Consider the following 21,187-nt stretch of genomic DNA (forward strand, 5'->3'; position numbering starts at 1 on the left):
ACTCTATTTTACATTAAATACTGCAAATGCTCTAAACAATATTGATGCAGATAGTAAAGATTCTTTAGTAGGTTTTTCGTATCAAAAGTTGATCAGCACATTCACCTGTTAAATTTTTTGGAAAATATTTCTCCTTTAATAAAATACACATTTGTAAGCATCCATGATTGTAACATTTTCCTCTTTTTTTTCGTATAATTTACAGAAATGTAAACAAAACTCCTTTTGCCATTCATAGGTCAGGTAGTATTTGATGTGCTTGGACAGACAGAAATCCAGGGGACAAACAAAATAGCTGGCGTCCTGACAGAGGGTCTCCGCAGTCTGGGTAATGAGGATAATGTAAGTCTACATAATGACTTAATACAGTGAAACTTCGATGTTTCAAAGTTCAAGGGACTAACAGAAAAAACTTTTAAACAGCGGGACTTTGAAATATTCATGGTTGACAATAGATTGATATTTTTTTTGACAATGTTCGTGTTGATCGTCGCCTGTCAGACTCACATCGAAAAGTTTAGTGAATTTACCCCAAACACAACCAAATAAAAACACTTTTCAACAATTAAGCATTTTATTGATTAACAGATTATGCATCATTTACAAAACAATTATATCATGTTTAACAGATAAAGCAAAAGAAGTACAATGTTTAGTTGCGTTAACTTTTTGTGCTGAAGACACATGCTTACGTTATGTGCATTTATACAATAAGGAATGCTAATCGAATGCATAATAAGAAACGAACAAAACAAGTTTGAAAGGTAACTTCTGAGTATTAGTGAAGACATCACTACTTGTGTATACCATTTAAGCTCTATCACTGACAATTACTAAATATTGCATTTGATCATCAGTACACTAGGCTTGACAGAGTATCACTAAATTAGGGGCGTGTCCCTTTCTATTTGCACAGTTATGGCCCATTGTTCATAGTTTATGTGAAGCTTTGACTGGGAATGGAGACTGTGGATTACATAAAGTAGTGCTCTGCCTTGTTTAAAATTGTTTATCTTTTTCAGGTAAACCCTCTCGAATTCCTTGGGAAGTTTTTACTGCAACGAGCTGGTGTAGATGATCTGTCTTTCACAAGTAGCCTAGAAAAGGTAAACATCTTAAATGCAATACACTTAACCACTAGTTGTGCTCAATGTAAAACTTTGTTCATGTTTGTCTTTTTCATATGACAATTTTTTTTAAATCAACAATTTATTGGCCCTTACAACCTTCTGGTTGTGGATAGGCTATTAAGTAATAATACGAATAATGGAAAATAACAATTATTACTTAAGTATATTAGAGTAACATTTGTGACAACTGTTGATCTCTTCAAATAAATAATCTGTATCTTAAGCAGCAGGTTAAGAGTAGACAACAGTAGCACAAACACATCAAGTGTAGTATTACCATGTTTAAACTTCTGATTCAGTCAAGGATGATGAAGAAACCCCCTGTGGACCGTTACGAGTCTGTTGACTCCTCTGCTGGTGATGATGATGTGTCCCAGGAGGACAGTGAGGTGGAGCAGATCAACGGCCACACCAAAGAGATGGAGGCCTTCGGGGAAGAAGATGAAGTTGGGGAGGAGGAGGCGCTGAAGGAAGGTAGGCACAACAAGCCTACCAATGTGTAGAATGATAGAATTGTGTTTACTCCCTTACCTAAATTGTCAGCTCGAGTGAAACGAACATAAAATCTATGTGTTAGCTTGGACCTACAGTTTTATATCCATGGAAGTACTGTAGTATTTATTCAAAACCATGTGGTATCCTCTTGGTATTACAAATCAACATTGTAAAGCGCTTCATTTTGGTTGGATATGTGAAAAGCCTTTTATCTCTCATTGATTATAAGCAAATTTCTGAGTTCAGTTAGGTTTGATTAACTCTCATTCAACTCTGTGTCACATACAGTTACTGTATGCACAGTATACGATATCTCTAGTTGAAAATTAAATTGGAAATAAAAATACCAAAAGTGACAGTCTATATTTTGTGGTCTTTTCCATCTGTCATCTGTCCAATGTGTGTCTTTACATTTCATAAGCTATTAATGAGGGGACAAGTATTGAGATGAAATATATGATTTTAATAAGTATAGGCTTTTGCTTTATTTTTGTTTTCCTTCATAACAATTTTCTAATTGATGTATTTTATGTAAAGATTTTACAGTATTTGAGAATTCTCGTCATGTATCTGTTATTTGTCCAGAGACCTCGCCACGAGAAATGAGAGAGAAGGCCCAGAATGAACAGAGCGAGAAGGAACAACAGAGACAGAAGAAGAGGGATAGAAAGGAGCCGGTAACAAAGAAAGGACAAATGACAAAGCAGATGAAGGACTTCAAAGTGACCTTTGGTACCATGACCTTGACGGGCAAACATGAGCATCTGGTAGGTACATCATGGAAAGGATCACATTTAACTTCATTCAAAACAAGTTAAGGTTGGAATTTTGAATCATAAATTTCTGTTAGCTTTGAATATCAAAAATTTCATTTTTATGTCCCCACTATGAAATGGGGGAGGAGTGGGGCGCATATAGTGTTACCCATGTCTGTCCCATCCCAATGCAATATAACTAGCTAATCTCAGGAACTGCTGATGTGATCCTCACCAAACTGTGTTTAGGGGTGTCAGGTGGCAGTGGTGGTATTTATGTCTTACAGACATTTTCTTGATTTTGTCTTTTGTTTATCAAATGAATTATTAGAAAACATCAGCTCAAAAATAGTATTTATTGAAATGATGTATAATACTCCTATATGGTTATAGACACCTAAAAAGTTCAGTGAACATCCAGAGAAGAGAACACCTGTTGCCATGGAGATTCTTTCAAGTGAGATTGAATACAACAGGATATTGAAAGGAATCAAGGATACCTATGTAAAACCTCTCAAGGCAGCCCTCAGTGCTGACAGGTATTTACCCATGAACACTCTAACAAAAACAAGATAGGACAATAGCAAGATGCATGATGTTCTCAATTTTTCAAATGTTTTGTTACTGAAAAAAGTGATTTTTTTCAAAAATGTGAAATGAAAAATATTGTTTGCTGTCGAATGCTACTCTTAACAAATTAAGCCTCAAGTTATTTTGCAGTTTAAGAAGATACATATGCTAGAAAATATTGTGTGTAGATATATATTATGGAATTTTGCTTATTTCAGGGCCATTGCAAGTTTCCAGAATGTACAGATTATATTTACAGACCTAATGTATATATTGGATGTAAGCAGGTAATACTGCCTTCAAATTGATGTCGATATCAGACATGGTATAAAACAACATTTCTGTGAAAATCTTATACAATAAATATCAGTGTCAAACATATAAATAAAATATAAATGATAAGTCTAATATAAATGTTATACAGTAAATATGAATAGTATACAATAAATATAAATATTGAACAGTAAATATTAATGTTATACAGTAAATATGAATATTTTACAGTAAATATAATTGTTATACAGTGAATGTTATACAGTAAATAAAAATGTTATATAGTAAATATGAAAGTGATACAATAAATATAAATATTGAACAGTAAATATGAATGTTATACAGTAAATGTGAATGTTGTACAGTAAATATGTACGTTATACAGTAAATATGGTTGTGATACAGTAAATATATGAATGTTAAACAGTATTTATGTTAATTTTGCTGAGGGGGTTGGAAAATAATATAAAATGTCATTACAGTGAAATGGTTGAGGACTTGAAGAATCGTCTTGCTGACTGGGACCCGGCCAATACCTGCCTGGGTGACATTTTTGTACGTTTCTGTACCCACCTCAAAGTCTACACCAACTTTGTTAACAACTATGATGTCATCCTACAGTGTATAGAACGTACTAAAGAACAAACACCGTCCTTCCGAGCTTTTCTCCACCGCCATGAACGAATCCCAGAGACTCGTATGATGACGTGAGTTTGATGTAAAATCTAAAGACCATCATGTCAAAATGATAACAAAATAATATAGACTCTATACTGAATAGTATGGACCTACAATGGAGATAAAATGGGATGGGGGTCTCCTATTTTGAATACTATTTTAGCATGGTTATGGACTGGATTTCAAATCAGATAGTCTACTTATTGAAAGGAAATATTGAAATCTCTTCATTTTAATTATAACAAAGAAAACAATTTTACTGAAAAGTGATTGTCCCATAGAAATCGGTTGTTGACTATGAACTAAACTTGTATTTCACTTTGTACAGTCTTCAGGAGTTGATGTTACTTCCTCCTCGTCGTATAGAACAGTACACATTCCTACTGAGGTGGTTTGAGGTACACACACCAAAGTTACACCAGGATAGAGCTGACCTTGCCGATGCTATACAAACTATAGGAACCCTGAACAGACACATACAGGAGGTAGGCTTTACTTATACAACACACAGGTTTGACTTACCACAAGGTAAATATTACACACATACCACAAGGTAGATATTATATACATACCACAAGGTAGATATTATATACATACCACAAGGTAGATATTACATACATACCACAAGGTAGATATTACATACCACAAGGTAGATATTACATACATACCACAAGGTAGATATTACATACATACCACAAGGTAGATATTACATACCACAAGGTAGATATTACATACCACAAGGTAGATATTACATACATACCACAAGGTAGATATTACATACATACCACAAGGTAGATATTACATACATACCACAAGGTAGATATTATATACATACCACAAGGTAGATATTATATACATACCACAAGGTAGATATTACATACATACCACAAGGTAGATATCACATACCACAAGGTAGATATTACATACATACCACAAGGTAGATATTATATACATACCACAAGGTAGATATTATATACATACCACAAGGTAGATATTACATACATACCACAAGGTAGATATTACATACATACCACAAGGTAGATATTATATACATACCACAAGGTAGATATTATATACATACCACAAGGTAGATATTATATACATACCACAAGGTAGATATTATATACCACAAGGTAGATATTATATACATACCACAAGGTAGATATTATATACATACCACAAGGTAGATATTATATACATACCACAAGGTAGATATTATATACCACAAGGTAGATATTACGTACCACAAGGTAGATATTACATACATACCACAAGGTAGATATTATATACATACCACAAGGTAGATATTACATACCACAAGGTAGATATTACATACAAACCACAAGGTAGATATTACATACCACAAGGTAGATATTATATACATACCACAAGGTAGATATTACACACATACCACAAGGTAGATATTATATACATACCACAAGGTAGATATTATATACATACCACAAGGTAGATATTACATACACACCACAAGGTAGATATTATATACATACCACAAGGTAGATATTACACACATACCACAAGGTAGATATTATATACATACCACAAGGTAGATATTACATACATACCACAAGGTAGATATTACACACATACCACAAGGTAGATATTATATACATACCACAAGGTAGATATTACATACACACCACAAGGTAGATATTACACACATACCACAAGGTAGATATTATATACATACCACAAGGTAGATATTACATACGCACCACAAGGTAGATATTACATACATACCACAAGGTAGATATTACATACATACCACACGGTAGATATTATATACCACAAGGTAGATATTATATACATACCACAAGGTAGATATTATATACATACCACAAGGTAGATATTATATACATACCACAAGGTAGATATTACATACCACAAGGTAGATATTATATACATACCACAAGGTAGATATTACATACATACCACAAGGTAGATATTATATACCACAAGGTAGATATTATATACATACCACAAGGTAGATATTACATACATACCACACGGTAGATATTATATACCACAAGGTAGATATTATATACATACCACAAGGTAGATATTATATACATACCACAAGGTAGATATTACATACATATCACAAGGTAGATATTACATACCACAAGGTAGATATTACATACCACAAGGTAGATATTATATACCACAAGGTAGATATTACATACATACCACAAGGTAGATATTATATACATACCACAAGGTAGATATTATATACATACCACAAGGTAGATATTACATACCACAAGGTAGATATTATATACATACCACAAGGTAGATATTACATACATACCACAAGGTAGATATTACATACCACAAGGTAGATATTATATACATACCACAAGGTAGATATTACATACATACCACAAGGTAGATATTACATACCACAAGGTAGATATTACATACCACAAGGTAGATATTACATACCACAAGGTAGATATTACATACATACCACAAGGTAGATATTATATACATACCACAAGGTAGATATTACATACCACAAGGTAGATATTACATACAAACCACAAGGTAGATATTACATACCACAAGGTAGATATTATATACATACCACAAGGTAGATATTACACACATACCACAAGGTAGATATTATATACATACCACAAGGTAGATATTATATACATACCACAAGGTAGATATTACATACACACCACAAGGTAGATATTATATACATACCACAAGGTAGATATTACACACATACCACAAGGTAAATATTATATACATACCACAAGGTAGATATTACATACATACCACAAGGTAGATATTACACACATACCACAAGGTAGATATTATATACATACCACAAGGTAGATATTACATACACACCACAAGGTAGATATTACACACATACCACAAGGTAGATATTATATACATACCACAAGGTAGATATTACATACGCACCACAAGGTAGATATTACATACATACCACAAGGTAGATATTACATACATACCACACGGTAGATATTATATACCACAAGGTAGATATTATATACATACCACAAGGTAGATATTATATACATACCACAAGGTAGATATTATATACATACCACAAGGTAGATATTACATACCACAAGGTAGATATTATATACATACCACAAGGTAGATATTACATACATACCACAAGGTAGATATTATATACCACAAGGTAGATATTATATACATACCACAAGGTAGATATTACATACATACCACACGGTAGATATTATATACCACAAGGTAGATATTATATACATACCACAAGGTAGATATTATATACATACCACAAGGTAGATATTACATACATATCACAAGGTAGATATTACATACCACAAGGTAGATATTACATACCACAAGGTAGATATTATATACCACAAGGTAGATATTACATACATACCACAAGGTAGATATTATATACATACCACAAGGTAGATATTATATACATACCACAAGGTAGATATTACATACCACAAGGTAGATATTATATACATACCACAAGGTAGATATTACATACATACCACAAGGTAGATATTACATACCACAAGGTAGATATTATATACATACCACAAGGTAGATATTACATACATACCACAAGGTAGATATTACATACCACAAGGTAGATATTACATACCACAAGGTAGATATTACATACCACAAGGTAGATATTACATACATACCACAAGGTAGATATTATATACATACCACAAGGTAGATATTACATACATACCACAAGGTAGATATTACATACCACAAGGTAGATATTACATACATACCACAAGGTAGATATTACATACATACCACAAGGTAGATATTATATACATACCACAAGGTAGATATTACATACCACAAGGTAGATATTATATACATACCACAAGGTAGATATTACATACATACCACAAGGTAGATATTACATACCACAAGGTAGATATTACATACATACCACAAGGTAGATATTACATACATACCACAAGGTAGATATTATATACATACCACAAGGTAGATATTACATACATACCACAAGGTAGATATTACATACATACCACAAGGTAGATATTACATACCACAAGGTAGATATTACATACATACCACAAGGTAGATATTACATACATACCACAAGGTAGATATTACATATCACAAGGTAGATATTACATACATACCACAAGGTAGATATTACATACATACCACATGGTAGATATTATATACATACCACAAGGTAGATATTACATACATACCACAAGGTAGATATTATATACATACCACAAGGTAGATATTACATACATACCACAAGATAGATATTACATACATACCACAATGGGAGTTATTAATTTGTATACATTGTAAGAGATATTTTTCTGTGTGATTACACCAACTTGTGCATATTTTCAGAAATCTTACTTCAATTGGTATGCTTAATATTTTGTTTCAGACAAAGCAGAGACTGGAGAGAGATAGGACCATGATTATGTTACAGAAGTCTATTCTCAACTCACCAGTAAGTAACTCTCCTTAATAATATGAAAGAAAATAATAAAATATGGAAATTCGCTGAGAAACACTGGCTCAGCACTATATAAGTGTTTCATTAATTGTTAGAAGTTTTATTCTAAAACTATAGGAAAGAGTTGTTGTTTGTCGCCTGCAAAAGGCAGGCGACATATATAGGTATCACAATGTTAGCTGCGTCATCGTCCGCACAGAGGTTTCCATGCGATAACTCAAGTACCCTTCGGCTGATCAAACTCAAACCTCACACAGTTCTTCCTTACCAAAAGTGCTTGCTTGAGATTACTTTCCAAGTCCGAAGGTCAAAGGTCAAGGTCACTTTTGCTAAAACTAGAAAATTTGTTGACATGCGGTAACTCCAGTTCCCTTGGGCCGATCAAACTCAAACTTCATGCAGATCTTCATTACCAGAAGTGCTTGCTTGGGATTTCTTTCCATATCCGAAGATCAAAGATCAAAGCCGCTTACTAAAATAGAATATTTGTATCTGTTCGATAACTCAAGTAACCTTAGATAGATCAAACTTCAAGCAGGTCATCCTTACCAAAAGTGCTCACTTTCGGATTGGATTGCTTTGCAGTTCAAAAGGTCATAGGTCAAGGTCACTTACTAAAAATAGAAAATGTTTCCTTGTCACAATTCTTGTAATCACCCAACTTTCTGTGCAGTTGACTCATCCACTTCTGTGGAATTCTTGTCATGGTAATACTCTTAACTGAATTTCCTTAATTCAATTAAGATTTGTTTTATTTGTCAAATGTTTATCACATATTATTTCAGCTTGTCAATATCGTCAAGTGTTGTTTTTTGCTTTTTGGTTGTTTTTTTTAATGTAATATAAAGTGTGATATGATAGATATGAAAGCAAACTTTCCAAATGTAAAAATCTTCATGGTTTTTCAGAGTCTCCTTGAATCCAATCGCTACCTTATCAAACAGCAGGATGTTGCCAATCTTCGACCTCCAGCCAAGACAATGGTTCCTGAGCTGAGGTAAGGAATGATAGACCTAGCTGATTTTACTAGAGGGACCCTACTGCAGCAGTGTCAGTAGATTTTAGTATCAATAGAAATTTGAAGACACTAAGAAATATGAGATTTTTTCAGTGTATATATTTGTCTTGTCCTGATTATGTTAGGAGACACCCACACAAGCAGTAATTGGTTTTACTCTCACTACATTCATAGCTGGAATCTTCTGAGCTCAATATGGTCCCTGTTTTGATGGCTATTGTTTATATTTATGTTTTATACTGTCTGTTACTAATGTTTTGCTTATTGTTGATATCAACATTTTCCCATGTTAATGATAATAAAGTAGGGGAAATTAATCGCAACAAGGACAAGTGACACTTGTCCTTGTTGCGATTAATTTTCCCTACTTTATATTTATATACTTTGTTAATCGCCCTGCATACCTTGTGTATCCAAGTTCAAGTGAAGCACCCCGCTGAAGAACCCACCTACCTGGACTGGCGTTGGCTCTATCTTCCCTATGATAATAAGATGTATCTCACCAAGGAGCAATACAAGGCATACATATGTGTGACTTGTATGGCATAGTCTCACATTATAATACACATTTCATAATTTAGCAATATGGCTGACAAAAGTCACTTTTAAAATAACAATGCAAATTTTGTGCAACATGAAAATAATATGTTCACTGTTCAGTGGGGTTTGTATGTGGTATATTCTGAAGAGTCAATTTGAGAATCTGATTTGTAAAAAAAAAAACATATAAAAATAAATTGTCCTTTCGAGTGAGATAGTACTGATGTTGTCCTTGGGTGCAGTTTCCAGTCTAGTCTTTGACAGTGAGGTTCAAGAAAGCATCCATATATTTAGCCAAAGTCATTATAATTAAAAAAAATCATGTAATACAATCAGTTCAAATTATAGTTGAAATTCAAATTCAATAATGAATCTAGATTAAGATTAATTAAATCAAATAGAATTGATAAAATAATCAAGTTTATAATCTTCAAAAAATTAAATTGATTGAAATATAATACAAAACAGTTTATTTCTCTTAGACATTTAAAATGTTTCAGTGAAGGATGATTATTGATTGCAGTTAAATTGTCCAATTTTTCTGAAAAAAAGTCTGTATCGTAATAACTTAAAGGTGAAAATTGGTTTCTTCTACATATCTGTAATATGTAACTGAGTTTCCTGAGGTCTCGAGACCACATTTTAGTCAGATAGCTGTCTAACCCTAACATTCAATTGTATTTCTATCTCGGACTCTTGACGTTTCTCAGGGTCAAGGTCAGTGGCTTGTCAAAAAAGAAAGTTGGGCATGCGCCAGATTCAAAATGGTTGCCCAAGTATGGTGGCCATCTTGAAAATGATGTTTTCTCTACTTCTCCTGAACAAAAAATCATAATGACAAAACTCTGGGGGAAGGGAGTGTTGAGTGTTTGTGGGTTTACCTGGGAGGGAGGTTTAAGAGAGAGGAGTGTTGAAGAGTTTGGGAGAGAAGTCTTTAGTGTAATTAAGATTTACTAAAGAAGATGAGCTCTATAACCCTGTGTGGCTGATATACAACACCGTATATGTTTACTAGTACAACAGCTGTTGTTACATGAGTCACCGACAGCCTTTGTCATTTGATCCAAAAAGATTATATATTTTTATGCTAAAATCAATATATTACATCCTCATTATCTTGTTATCCTCTTTAATTAATACCAGAACTCTCACATGACAGAATACAATATTTCTTTTGATACATGTTTCATGATATATGTTTCACGATACATACAGTATTACATTTAATATATATTACCACATTTGACATGCTGCCATTTTTGTACATATATTAATTAATATATTGGTAAACAAACAATTTCTGCATGTTATGATCTCTTCAACATTTATTGGAGCATCTAATTTAAATCCAAAATTATTCTTTATTTGTGACTTAAACATTGAAAGTGTTCAGTGTCTGTCAATCATAGTGCCACACCTTATTTATCCCCAGGAAATGCATTTGCCAAAGGGTTGAGATATTTGTCTACATCACCGTTTTAAATTGGGCGCTGTCCGCGTGTCCATCTGTCCATGTTTCTGCTTTACTGTTATTTCTTTTCATAACCAAAAACTGTTAATGATAACGTCACAAAACCTAGTACATACATTGCCGTAGTGGTGCCTTTTGGTATGAAGTGGGTTTTATTTTTCATAACATGAGAAAGTGTTTGGATATGTATATTATATCACCGGAGCTTGACATGTTTCTATGACCCAGAATGAAATACCTAACCAACTGGGCCAATCTGATGTCACTCTTTGATAATGAAGGACTGTTTTAAAGCTTTTGAGTTAATAAAAAATAATAACTGTATTTTATAACCAAAAGGCTATAAGAGCTCTGTTATCTTTCTTCTGAGAACTGGCTTTGACCTGCTTACATCTAAGAAATTCCTTGAAAATTCCATCAATTATTTTCAGGAAATAAGTATGTACGAGGCAATAAGGTGGGAGAAACAAGTATCTCATAGCTTCATGTTTTCTTGTAGTTTTATTTACTCTTTTAAGAAGTTTTCAAAATTCATTAAAAGTTTTATTTCGTTTTGTTGTGTGTATGGCTCCATGTGTACAGACACTTTAAATTATACCAAATTAACAGGTGTCTCATATAGAATATACAGCCATTTCTACTACATTAGTGTCAAAAAGTATTTTTGTCCTATTGTATATTTGTTTTCAATTATAGATTTTATATGAATATGTCACATTTATAATGTGTTATAATTGCTAGATTAATGGGGAAAAAAGTTAAAAGCTTTGCCATTATGAAATTTTTATTGTGAAACATTTTCCATTATGCATTCAGATACCTGATGAAAAAGGTACTTGTATATACAAGGTTTGATTATCTCCCCTTAGCCAAGTCCTCCAATGTGGCAACCAGCTGACTAATAATCTAAAATTAGACTGCACTTTTTCTTTTGACATCATCGGCTGCATAGCTGAAATTTGGAAGCATTTCAGATGAAAAATGTAGACGTATGTGCTGCTTGCCATTTAATGAACTGTAAAATGCCTTATTATTGCTTATTCTGCCCAATAAAGATGCATAGACAGTGTTATATAAAACTATGCCTGGTGAGCAGATCAATACTGGTGATATACTAGCATTTTCTTTTTTTTTTCATTTTGAAATGAAAAGGCATAAGTGGAAGTGTTGTTGATTTCCTCTACCCTCGACTGTCTACTGATACACGGAGCGTTATCACAGGGGCTGATCAGGAATTTCTTAATAAGATCCTCTTCTGTTTTCAATTATCGTGTCTGGGACAAAGTAATGTTGAAAGTTGTTTGAAATTCTCCTACACAGAATGGCAAAGTGACAAAAATTCAATTATCATAAATTGTGTGTTTTTTCTTGGTGTTTTTGCTGAGTACAATGTAATGAACGGAATAGTGATCAGTTTCATACACACTTATGTTTCTTGAACTTTAAACAAAACAGAATGTCTATAAAACAAATCAAGCTTTGAAAATAAGTCATCAGTACTATAAAAAGATGTTTTGCGTACTTTTAAAATATTGCAGCATCCTGTTGGAGGTATCTGTGTAAAGCACAGAATATCAGTTGTGATATGTGTATAATGTACTGGAGAAGACTAACGACCTAATTTTTCCTGCTGTGATACTTTTTTCTGGCCAACATCAACATTATTAAACATAACACTAAATACATTGTTTACATTGTTGTCTTAATTACTTTCCTTCATAACATTGGTATTCAGCAGGAAGAAGGAAATTCATGAGTAGCTTTTTCAGTTTTATCCCTTGTACTGATAACTAATATCTTTACAGTGAAACCTGACTTTATCAACCACTGACGTTACGGACCACTGTCTTTATCAACCACTATCGATGATCAACCACTGTCTTTATCAACCACTATCTTTATCAACCACTGACTTTTTCAACCACTGACTTTATCAACCACTGACTTTACCGACCACTCACTTTACCGACCACTCACTTTACCGACCACTCACTTTACCAACCATTATCTTTATCAACCACTCACTTAACCGACCACTCACTTTACCGACCACTGACTTTATCGACAACTCACTTTACCGACCACTCACTTTACCGACCACTGACTTTACAGACCACTATCTTTATCAACCACTGACTTTATCAACCACTGACTTTACCGACCTCTGACTTCATCAACCACTGACTTTACTGACCACTGAATTCACCGACCACTGATTTTATCAACCACTATCTTTATCAACCACTGACTTTATTGACCACTATCTTTATCAACCACTGACTTTATTGACCACTATCTTATCAACCACTGACTTTATTGACCACTATCTTTATCAACCACTGACTTTACAGACCACTGATTTTTATCAACCACTGACTATAATTACTTTAACAACATTCTGTAACATCCGACTATATCCACCAAAACCATGACACATTACATGTCACTGCTGATACTGACTTTACCGACCACTGACTTGACCGACCACCGACTTTACCAACCACTGACTTTATCGACCACTGACTTAGATAATCCATTCTTACCAATCCTATGTAATGATAATAACAGGTTTTTTTATCCCCAGTAAATAAAGTGCCAGCTAGTATGTTTTTTAAAAGCATTGTCATAATATGACCGGTACAAGATAATTCCCTAAATGTACCTTTTAATTAACCTTGTTATCTGTGAAATTTTAAACATATTTTCATTTGAATTATGGTATGAACAAATTAATTCTTATTTTAAGATAAAATCATTTCACACTCAGATTATCTACATATGTAAGAGGATGAAATTGATTTACAGAAATAGTATGAAACTTGAGTCTGTTTGGCTGGTGCTTACCATGGCTTGGATAATAAACACACATTTATCTGTACAAAGGGAAAATCTGTTTCATACCTCCATCGTAGAGATATTGGTAATAGCCTGTTGCTGCCAAAAGTCACTCCTCAGTTTAAAAAAAACCTGTAGAATTTATACAAAAATCAAAGGTTTTTTTTTGTTTTACAGTTACCAATTAAAATAATGTTTTTGGAAAAAGCTGGCAAAGGTAACTGTTTCTGTTAAAGATGGGATTTGAAGAAAAACAAAATGATTTCTTTCATTTTGATATTCTATTGAAGTGACTTCTTTTTATTTTGGAATACTGCCGAGAGATTTTTTTTCAGCAAACATTTGAAAAAAGATGCAGTATTTTTGTTTTACACAGACAAGTGTTTGGGTGCCTATATAGGTGTAGAATCATATAAAGGACAGATATACTGGTACAGTGGGGGATAAACGTAGGGAACAATGTGTATCAGACACTAATTAGTAGGATATGACTATTGTCAGGGGTCTGTAATACATCATCATTGACCCATAGACACACAGGTGCCATCATCCTAACCCCTGACCTTTCACCTCGCTCCACATAGCCAATGACCTCACGATTTAAGCCATCAAAGTGTACTTTAAAATCGTAAAATATGATGCGCTGGATCTTTTTATCTGTAGAAAATATTCAAATAAACTTGTTGTTCTTGCTTCTGATTAACTTCAGCAACCTTTAAACATCTGGAAACCATTTATTAAAACAGAGCACAAATCTCTGCCACACCTGTTGTCAGGTCTGAAAACAACTGACCTTGATAGTGCTATTTAGGAGTATATTCTTATGTGTACCTGTAAAATATTAAGGCACATGTGTACAGTCACTTCTGTATATCGCTGTGTAAATCAGGTTGCATCACGTCCAGAAATACATCTAGGCTGATAAATGGCGTGATCTGAATAAATAACAGATGATCTACGGTTTCTGTTGTCTAGAAAATATATATGTGGTTATTACAATTTTGTATGAAGCTGTTTGTGAGACAGCTATATTAGGTGTTAGACTGAGATGTCATCCCAGGATAGAGTAGGGAAATCCTGGCTCCGACAGGATCGTAACTCCTAACTCGTAACTCCTCGGTAGGGGTGTACAATTCCACCTACTGGTACTTTACCTACATGGGATTTAAAGGTTTTATTTGTTCACTACATTATGACTTTGGGTAACAATATAACTTGAACGATTAGAATTTTGCAAAATCTTCCTCCAGATATATATTACTACTTGAAAAATGTGTATGCAGTCGCTGTTGGAAGCTTATATGAAAGGGAGCTATAGTTTTTCTGAATTCTCAAAATATGAAACAAAGAAAAAATTATTTAGCACAATGGTATCATTTGTTTATTGTTATTATACCCCCGCAGCGAAGTTAGGGGGGGTATACTGGAATCAGGTTGTCCGTCTGTAGACACAACGATGTACCGGCTACTCCTCCTAAACTACTGATCCGATTTCAACGAAACTTCATGACAATAATCCTTATACATTGTAGATGTGCGTAATCTATATCATGTCGTAATATTTTAGTTACCATGGTAACCAGGGCACAGAACTTAGTTTTTCATGACAATAATCCTTATACATTGTAGGTGTGCGTAATCTATATCACGTCATAATATTTTGGTTACCATGGTAACCAGGGCACAAAACTTAGTTTTTTGGGCGAGTTTGACGCAACGATGTACCGGCTACTTCTCCTAAACTACTTATCTGATTTCAACGAAACTTCATGACAATAATCCTTATACATTGTAGATGTGCGTAATCTATATCTCGTCGTAATTTTTTGAATAAATCCCATTCACACTACCTTTAATTCTCATAACCTTTTTAATTTTTTCTTTGTTATAAATTGATCAATTGAAAAGATTTTCTCATATGAAATCATTTCATAATGTCATGTACAACAATTTATTCATAATATAGATAAAAAAAGAATTAGGGTAACCAAGAAAACTGAATACGACTAAGTGAGATTTAACTGTATATCTCGTTTATTGTATAAATGAACACATAGTAACGATGGGGGTTGCAGAGATTTTAGAGGCAGGCCAGGGACAGTATTAACAAATGTGCTGACTAGGAGAAATGTTTTACTGCCTTTGTCTAGGTAGACCTTGGAGGTTAAAGGTCATACAGGTGTAGGTACCATCTACACAGGTAAAAATCAGCTGATTCTGCCATGGATATAACATACGTGAAGGAGTATTAATAGCAGCTGATTTAACCGGGCTGTCAAAGCCCAGAGAAATTGATTGTGTGAGTCACGAATTCTGCCTGGCAATGATAGATCAGCTGAACAGCTGATTCTAGATCAGCTGATCAGAGTTTTATTATTTTGTTAATAATGCAAACATTCCAAAATTACCCAAATTTGCCTTTGGTTTCACCCCGTTGCCTGACTAGTTTTTTATGGGGCTTGCCTTTCGTTCATGAGGTGTGTAGCAAGCAACATAATAATATAACACAAAATGACGCACATCTAAATTTTTGGTTCCCTCCAGGTTGCAAGTAATTGGTTCAAAGTTTTCTGTAACTTTAAACACACACACATTGGACTGGTGAAGAAAGAAAAAGTTTAATAATTAAACAATATAAATGATTCAGGTTGATTATCCCAGCATGATGAGTAGGATATATATATATAGCTGGGATTTAACCCATAGGTAAGGTCGTACGCGTACCTGTTAAGGACATTATGTACACCGCTTAAAGGCAGATATACAAGTGTACCAGGTAAATGGGACATCAAAACAGATTTTGTACCTAATTCTTTTGAAACTTAATTCACTCATTTTCAAAATCATAACCTCTTTTCAGACTTTGCATCACAATGATGACTTGGAATTAAAAAACAAGGTCACTGTTACTAAAAATAGAATTGGATAAATCAGTGACAACCAAATATGCTCTAGGACTCAAAAGTGTCAAAAGTTTATTTGCAGTGTCAATTCATGAAGTAATCTATTGAAAACATGCATTTGTGTGGACTTTTAAAAATTTAAAAATTTAAATTAAAACAGTTTTGCTTGCTGGCTCTTATCAAATGGTATTTTAATTTGCATGACCTTATAGCTTCATTTTCCCTCAAAGTCGTAATGGGGTATACATGTTTCACAAGCATATTTTTAGTTTTTTTAAAGGAAAAGGAAAATTTTAGTAATTATCTCTAATTGAAAATTAAATTTAAGAATAATTAGATCCTGATTATAGTCTAGATTGCTATATCATGAGTACAGATCTATACTCATTGTAGTTTGAAGGTTTATTTTGGATAATCCATTTAACTATAATGTACCGTATTTGACCTAATAAGGGCGCAGGGCGCGGGTAATTGACAGTGGTGGCCGCTCTTATTAAGATTAGTTATTCTGAAGTTTTATGAAACCAGACTATACCTTATAGCAGAATACCCAAGGCTGTGAAAACGGTAAAATATTCAGTCATAAAAATATTCCAGATGAAGATATCTATTCATTATCATATATTAAGCTTAAACATCACTTGAATATTCCTGTAAACTTGTAAACCATGCCAGCTGATCTTTAGACTAGAGAACGTGTGTTCCACCATTTATGTTCAAATGGAACTCTTTTGTGTTCTTTTTATAGGCACAGGTGATTTCCCAGATCATATCAGACATCGCTTTCTTTGGCCTAATAATTGATTTACAATGTCTCTTACTAGCTTTCTGTTCTGAACAAAATTTATTTATCAACAAGAATGAAGTCTTTTACTTCATCTTCAAATAAAGATGGTAAGTTATTATTTGTATGTGTGTTTAGTTTCGGGTGCTCTTTGCATTGACATGTCATTTGTAGGAATAGACAAAATGTGGCGAAACTTGTGTTCCAGTTACTTAATTTACTGAAGAAAATTGAACACATCAAGCAGAAAAAGATTTCACATGAATTATTACTTTTGAACACCATTTTGACACTCAGTCAAAGATTTATTTCCTTGCAAAAAAGGTAGGGGCGCCCTTATTAGGTCAAATACGGTATGTAAAACAGTTCAATGAATGAATGTAGTACTAGTTTATATATACCTCCTTTGACTTCAATAAAAACAAAAACACAATACAAGTTAGATAATTATTTTGGTAAATAATTCAAATAATGCAATGCCTTTATATTTATAGTAATTTTCAAAATGCATATTAAATTTTCATATTCTTGACATAGTCATTAAATAGCCATAAAATGTCAAATGCAATACATAATGTATTTATATGAACTCTGGCAATATAGTGTTTAGATACTTAGGTAAACATTGATTGTGTCACATGAAATACAAGAAATTAGAAAAACACTGTCACAACTAATAATTCAAATCACACGCTTGAGACAAAAATCTTGTGTTGAAATACTTGTTATTATTACCTGAAAAATAAGTAAATGCAGTATTTTAATCTACTATAAATATCTTTAATTCTGTATTCTTTTTGTAAATCATGTAAGCAATGAATGGTCACATAAAAATCTTTGCGATCTTATTAATGTGTTTGAAAGACTGCACCACTGCTTCACTGGTATCAAAGTGTGTTATTCCCAATGATTATAAGCACGGACCAATTGACAAATTCATTTAACGCAACATCACAGAGAAAGTTTCAAGCTCTTTTAAATTAACCAAAAAAAGACCAAGCAAAACATGATGCATTTGTAAAATATATAAGACAATTTCCAATGACGTTATATAGCAGTAAAACAACGAGTCGGTTTCTGAGTCTGGGCTGGCAAGGACAAGAAAAACAGGATTTCAAAGTGATAAATCTCTAATTAACTACCACGTTTGCTATGCAACGCCAGTTTTGATTGGTTTAAAACTGTGTATTATTTGCCAGTAATCCACTCTCGTGTCAATAATACACGCTCGTGAGTCACGGCTGTTACAATTTTCCCCCTCCAAAATCGTGCATTAATTTGTAAACAAACATGGCGGTGCCAAAACGTTTGAACGTCGGAGACCGTGTATTTCACATCGGAGAAATTTGCCAGATTGTTAATTTCTTTCAACGCAGAACAGACTTTGTTAAACAATATGTTGTAAGGTCAATTTCCACAGGCAACCTTTGGAGAGCATTTCTACATGAATTGCTGGCCGACATCCCCGAATGTTCTCTTAATGTTGCCGTCAACTGGCTTGGGATTGACGTCAGCTTTTGAATATTCATTAGCATGCGTGCCTTATCGTTTCTTGTGAATTGTAACAGCCATGTAGCGACACATTTCCCGGGGATTCTTTGCCGTCTTTCTATTAGGAAGAGGTAGATCTCAGAACTAAACAGTACATGGTAGAATAGAAATAATCAACTTTGACTCGTGTATTGTTGCAGGATATACAACTCGGACTCGAATATTTTGCAATTTTAATTAATAACTCAGGCATGTGGCCTTCGTTATTAATCTAATTGCAAAATATCCTCGTCCTTGTTGTATATCCTGCAACAATACACGAATCATCGTTAATTATTTCTTAAGTAAATAAAAGATTGATAATAACATCCTCCCAGCCCAGACAGATATTCTGATAATTTGGTTATTTGTCACCTAGTGGAAAGGGTGCAGTCTGCATGTTTAGATAACAATTTAGGATCGAACACTGAACATGCAGCAAAGCTGTTCATGGCTTGCTGCATACCAGGTAAGTTTGACCATAGGTGACTGGTCGCAATCATGGGGTCATTTAATGTTAATTATGATTGTCTTTGGGACTGTCAAATGTGCATGGTGCAATACACAATATCTGGGTCGTCTCATTACTTAGCAACCAATACAAAGACATATAGAGAAAAATTACGGCAGTAATAGTGGGGTGAAAAAAATACAAAGACATATAGAGAAAAATTACGGTAGTAATAGTGGGGTGAAAAAAATACAAAGACATATAGAGAAAAATTACGGCAGTAATAGTGGGGTGAAAAAAATACAAAGACATATAGAGAAAAATTACGGTAGTAATAGTAGGGTGAAAAAAATACAAAGACATATAGAGAAAAATTACGGCAGTAATAGTGGGGTGAAAAAAATACAAAGACATATAGAGAAAAATTACGGTAGTAATAGTGGGGTGGAAAAAATACAAAGACATATAGAGAAAAATTACGGTAGTAATAGTGGGGTGGTCATAATTCTGAGGTGGTCATTAAGTGAGGTTTCACTGTCATTGTCAGCTAACCTTACTGCTTCATTTTGAAGGCAAAAATTTCAAATATTAATTGCAGCTGTGCTAGTAATAAGTATGATAAATCTTTGTATTATACAGTTGTAGAATATGACTCCCTGCTTGTACATGTATATGTATACTGCCTTCATGCCCATCTACTGTACTGTTTAATTTCCAGTATGGAATCAAGTCATAGCCATGTATGATCAAATAGTATGTTGATAGTGGGATCTCTTTTCTTATGCTTCACATTTCATAGGTCTATTGATGGAATATATATGTTACCCTTAAATTATTTGAAAAAAAAAAGGATTTTCAAAGATGGAAGCTAATATATATCTGACAGTATGAGAGGCTTCTACATGAGAGTTAAAATTTACCTTAGAGGCACATACTGTCAAACTTCGATGTTTCGAAGTTCAAGCGGTACTTCGAATTATTCATGGTTGACAATAGATCAATGTTTTTTTGCTACTGGCTCTGTTACGTTACATGTCCTCGGTGTCTTCGTGTTGAACGTTGCCTGTCAGGCTCACATTATTTACCTCAAACACAATAAGATAAAAATATACTTTTCAGCAATTCAGAATTGTATTAAACAAGCTATGTATCGTTTACAAAACAATTATATCATGTTTAACAGATAAAGCAAAAGAAGTACAATGCACACTTACGTTAACGTTTTT

The 21,187-nt window shown here is 33.5% G+C and overlaps 1 protein-coding gene across 2 annotated transcripts in view; it reads left to right on the plus strand.

The window, feature by feature from the left end:
- Positions 1–21,187, plus strand: part of LOC117327943 (epithelial cell-transforming sequence 2 oncogene-like) — a 56,652-nt gene that overhangs the window by 13,626 nt on the left and 21,839 nt on the right. For both annotated transcript variants that reach the window (XM_033885195.1, XM_033885196.1), the window contains 10 exons: positions 239–342; positions 1,023–1,106; positions 1,430–1,604; positions 2,211–2,392; positions 2,774–2,919; positions 3,169–3,237; positions 3,706–3,930; positions 4,230–4,386; positions 8,358–8,423; positions 9,338–9,426. In XM_033885195.1, the coding sequence (XP_033741086.1) occupies positions 239–342; positions 1,023–1,106; positions 1,430–1,604; positions 2,211–2,392; positions 2,774–2,919; positions 3,169–3,237; positions 3,706–3,930; positions 4,230–4,386; positions 8,358–8,423; positions 9,338–9,426 (1,297 nt within the window). The remainder of the gene's footprint in view (positions 1–238; positions 343–1,022; positions 1,107–1,429; positions 1,605–2,210; positions 2,393–2,773; positions 2,920–3,168; positions 3,238–3,705; positions 3,931–4,229; positions 4,387–8,357; positions 8,424–9,337; positions 9,427–21,187) is intronic.

The sequence above is a fragment of the Pecten maximus genome, chromosome 5 (genome assembly GCF_902652985.1).
Source record: "Pecten maximus chromosome 5, xPecMax1.1, whole genome shotgun sequence".
In the NCBI taxonomy this organism is placed as follows: domain Eukaryota; kingdom Metazoa; phylum Mollusca; class Bivalvia; order Pectinida; family Pectinidae; genus Pecten; species Pecten maximus.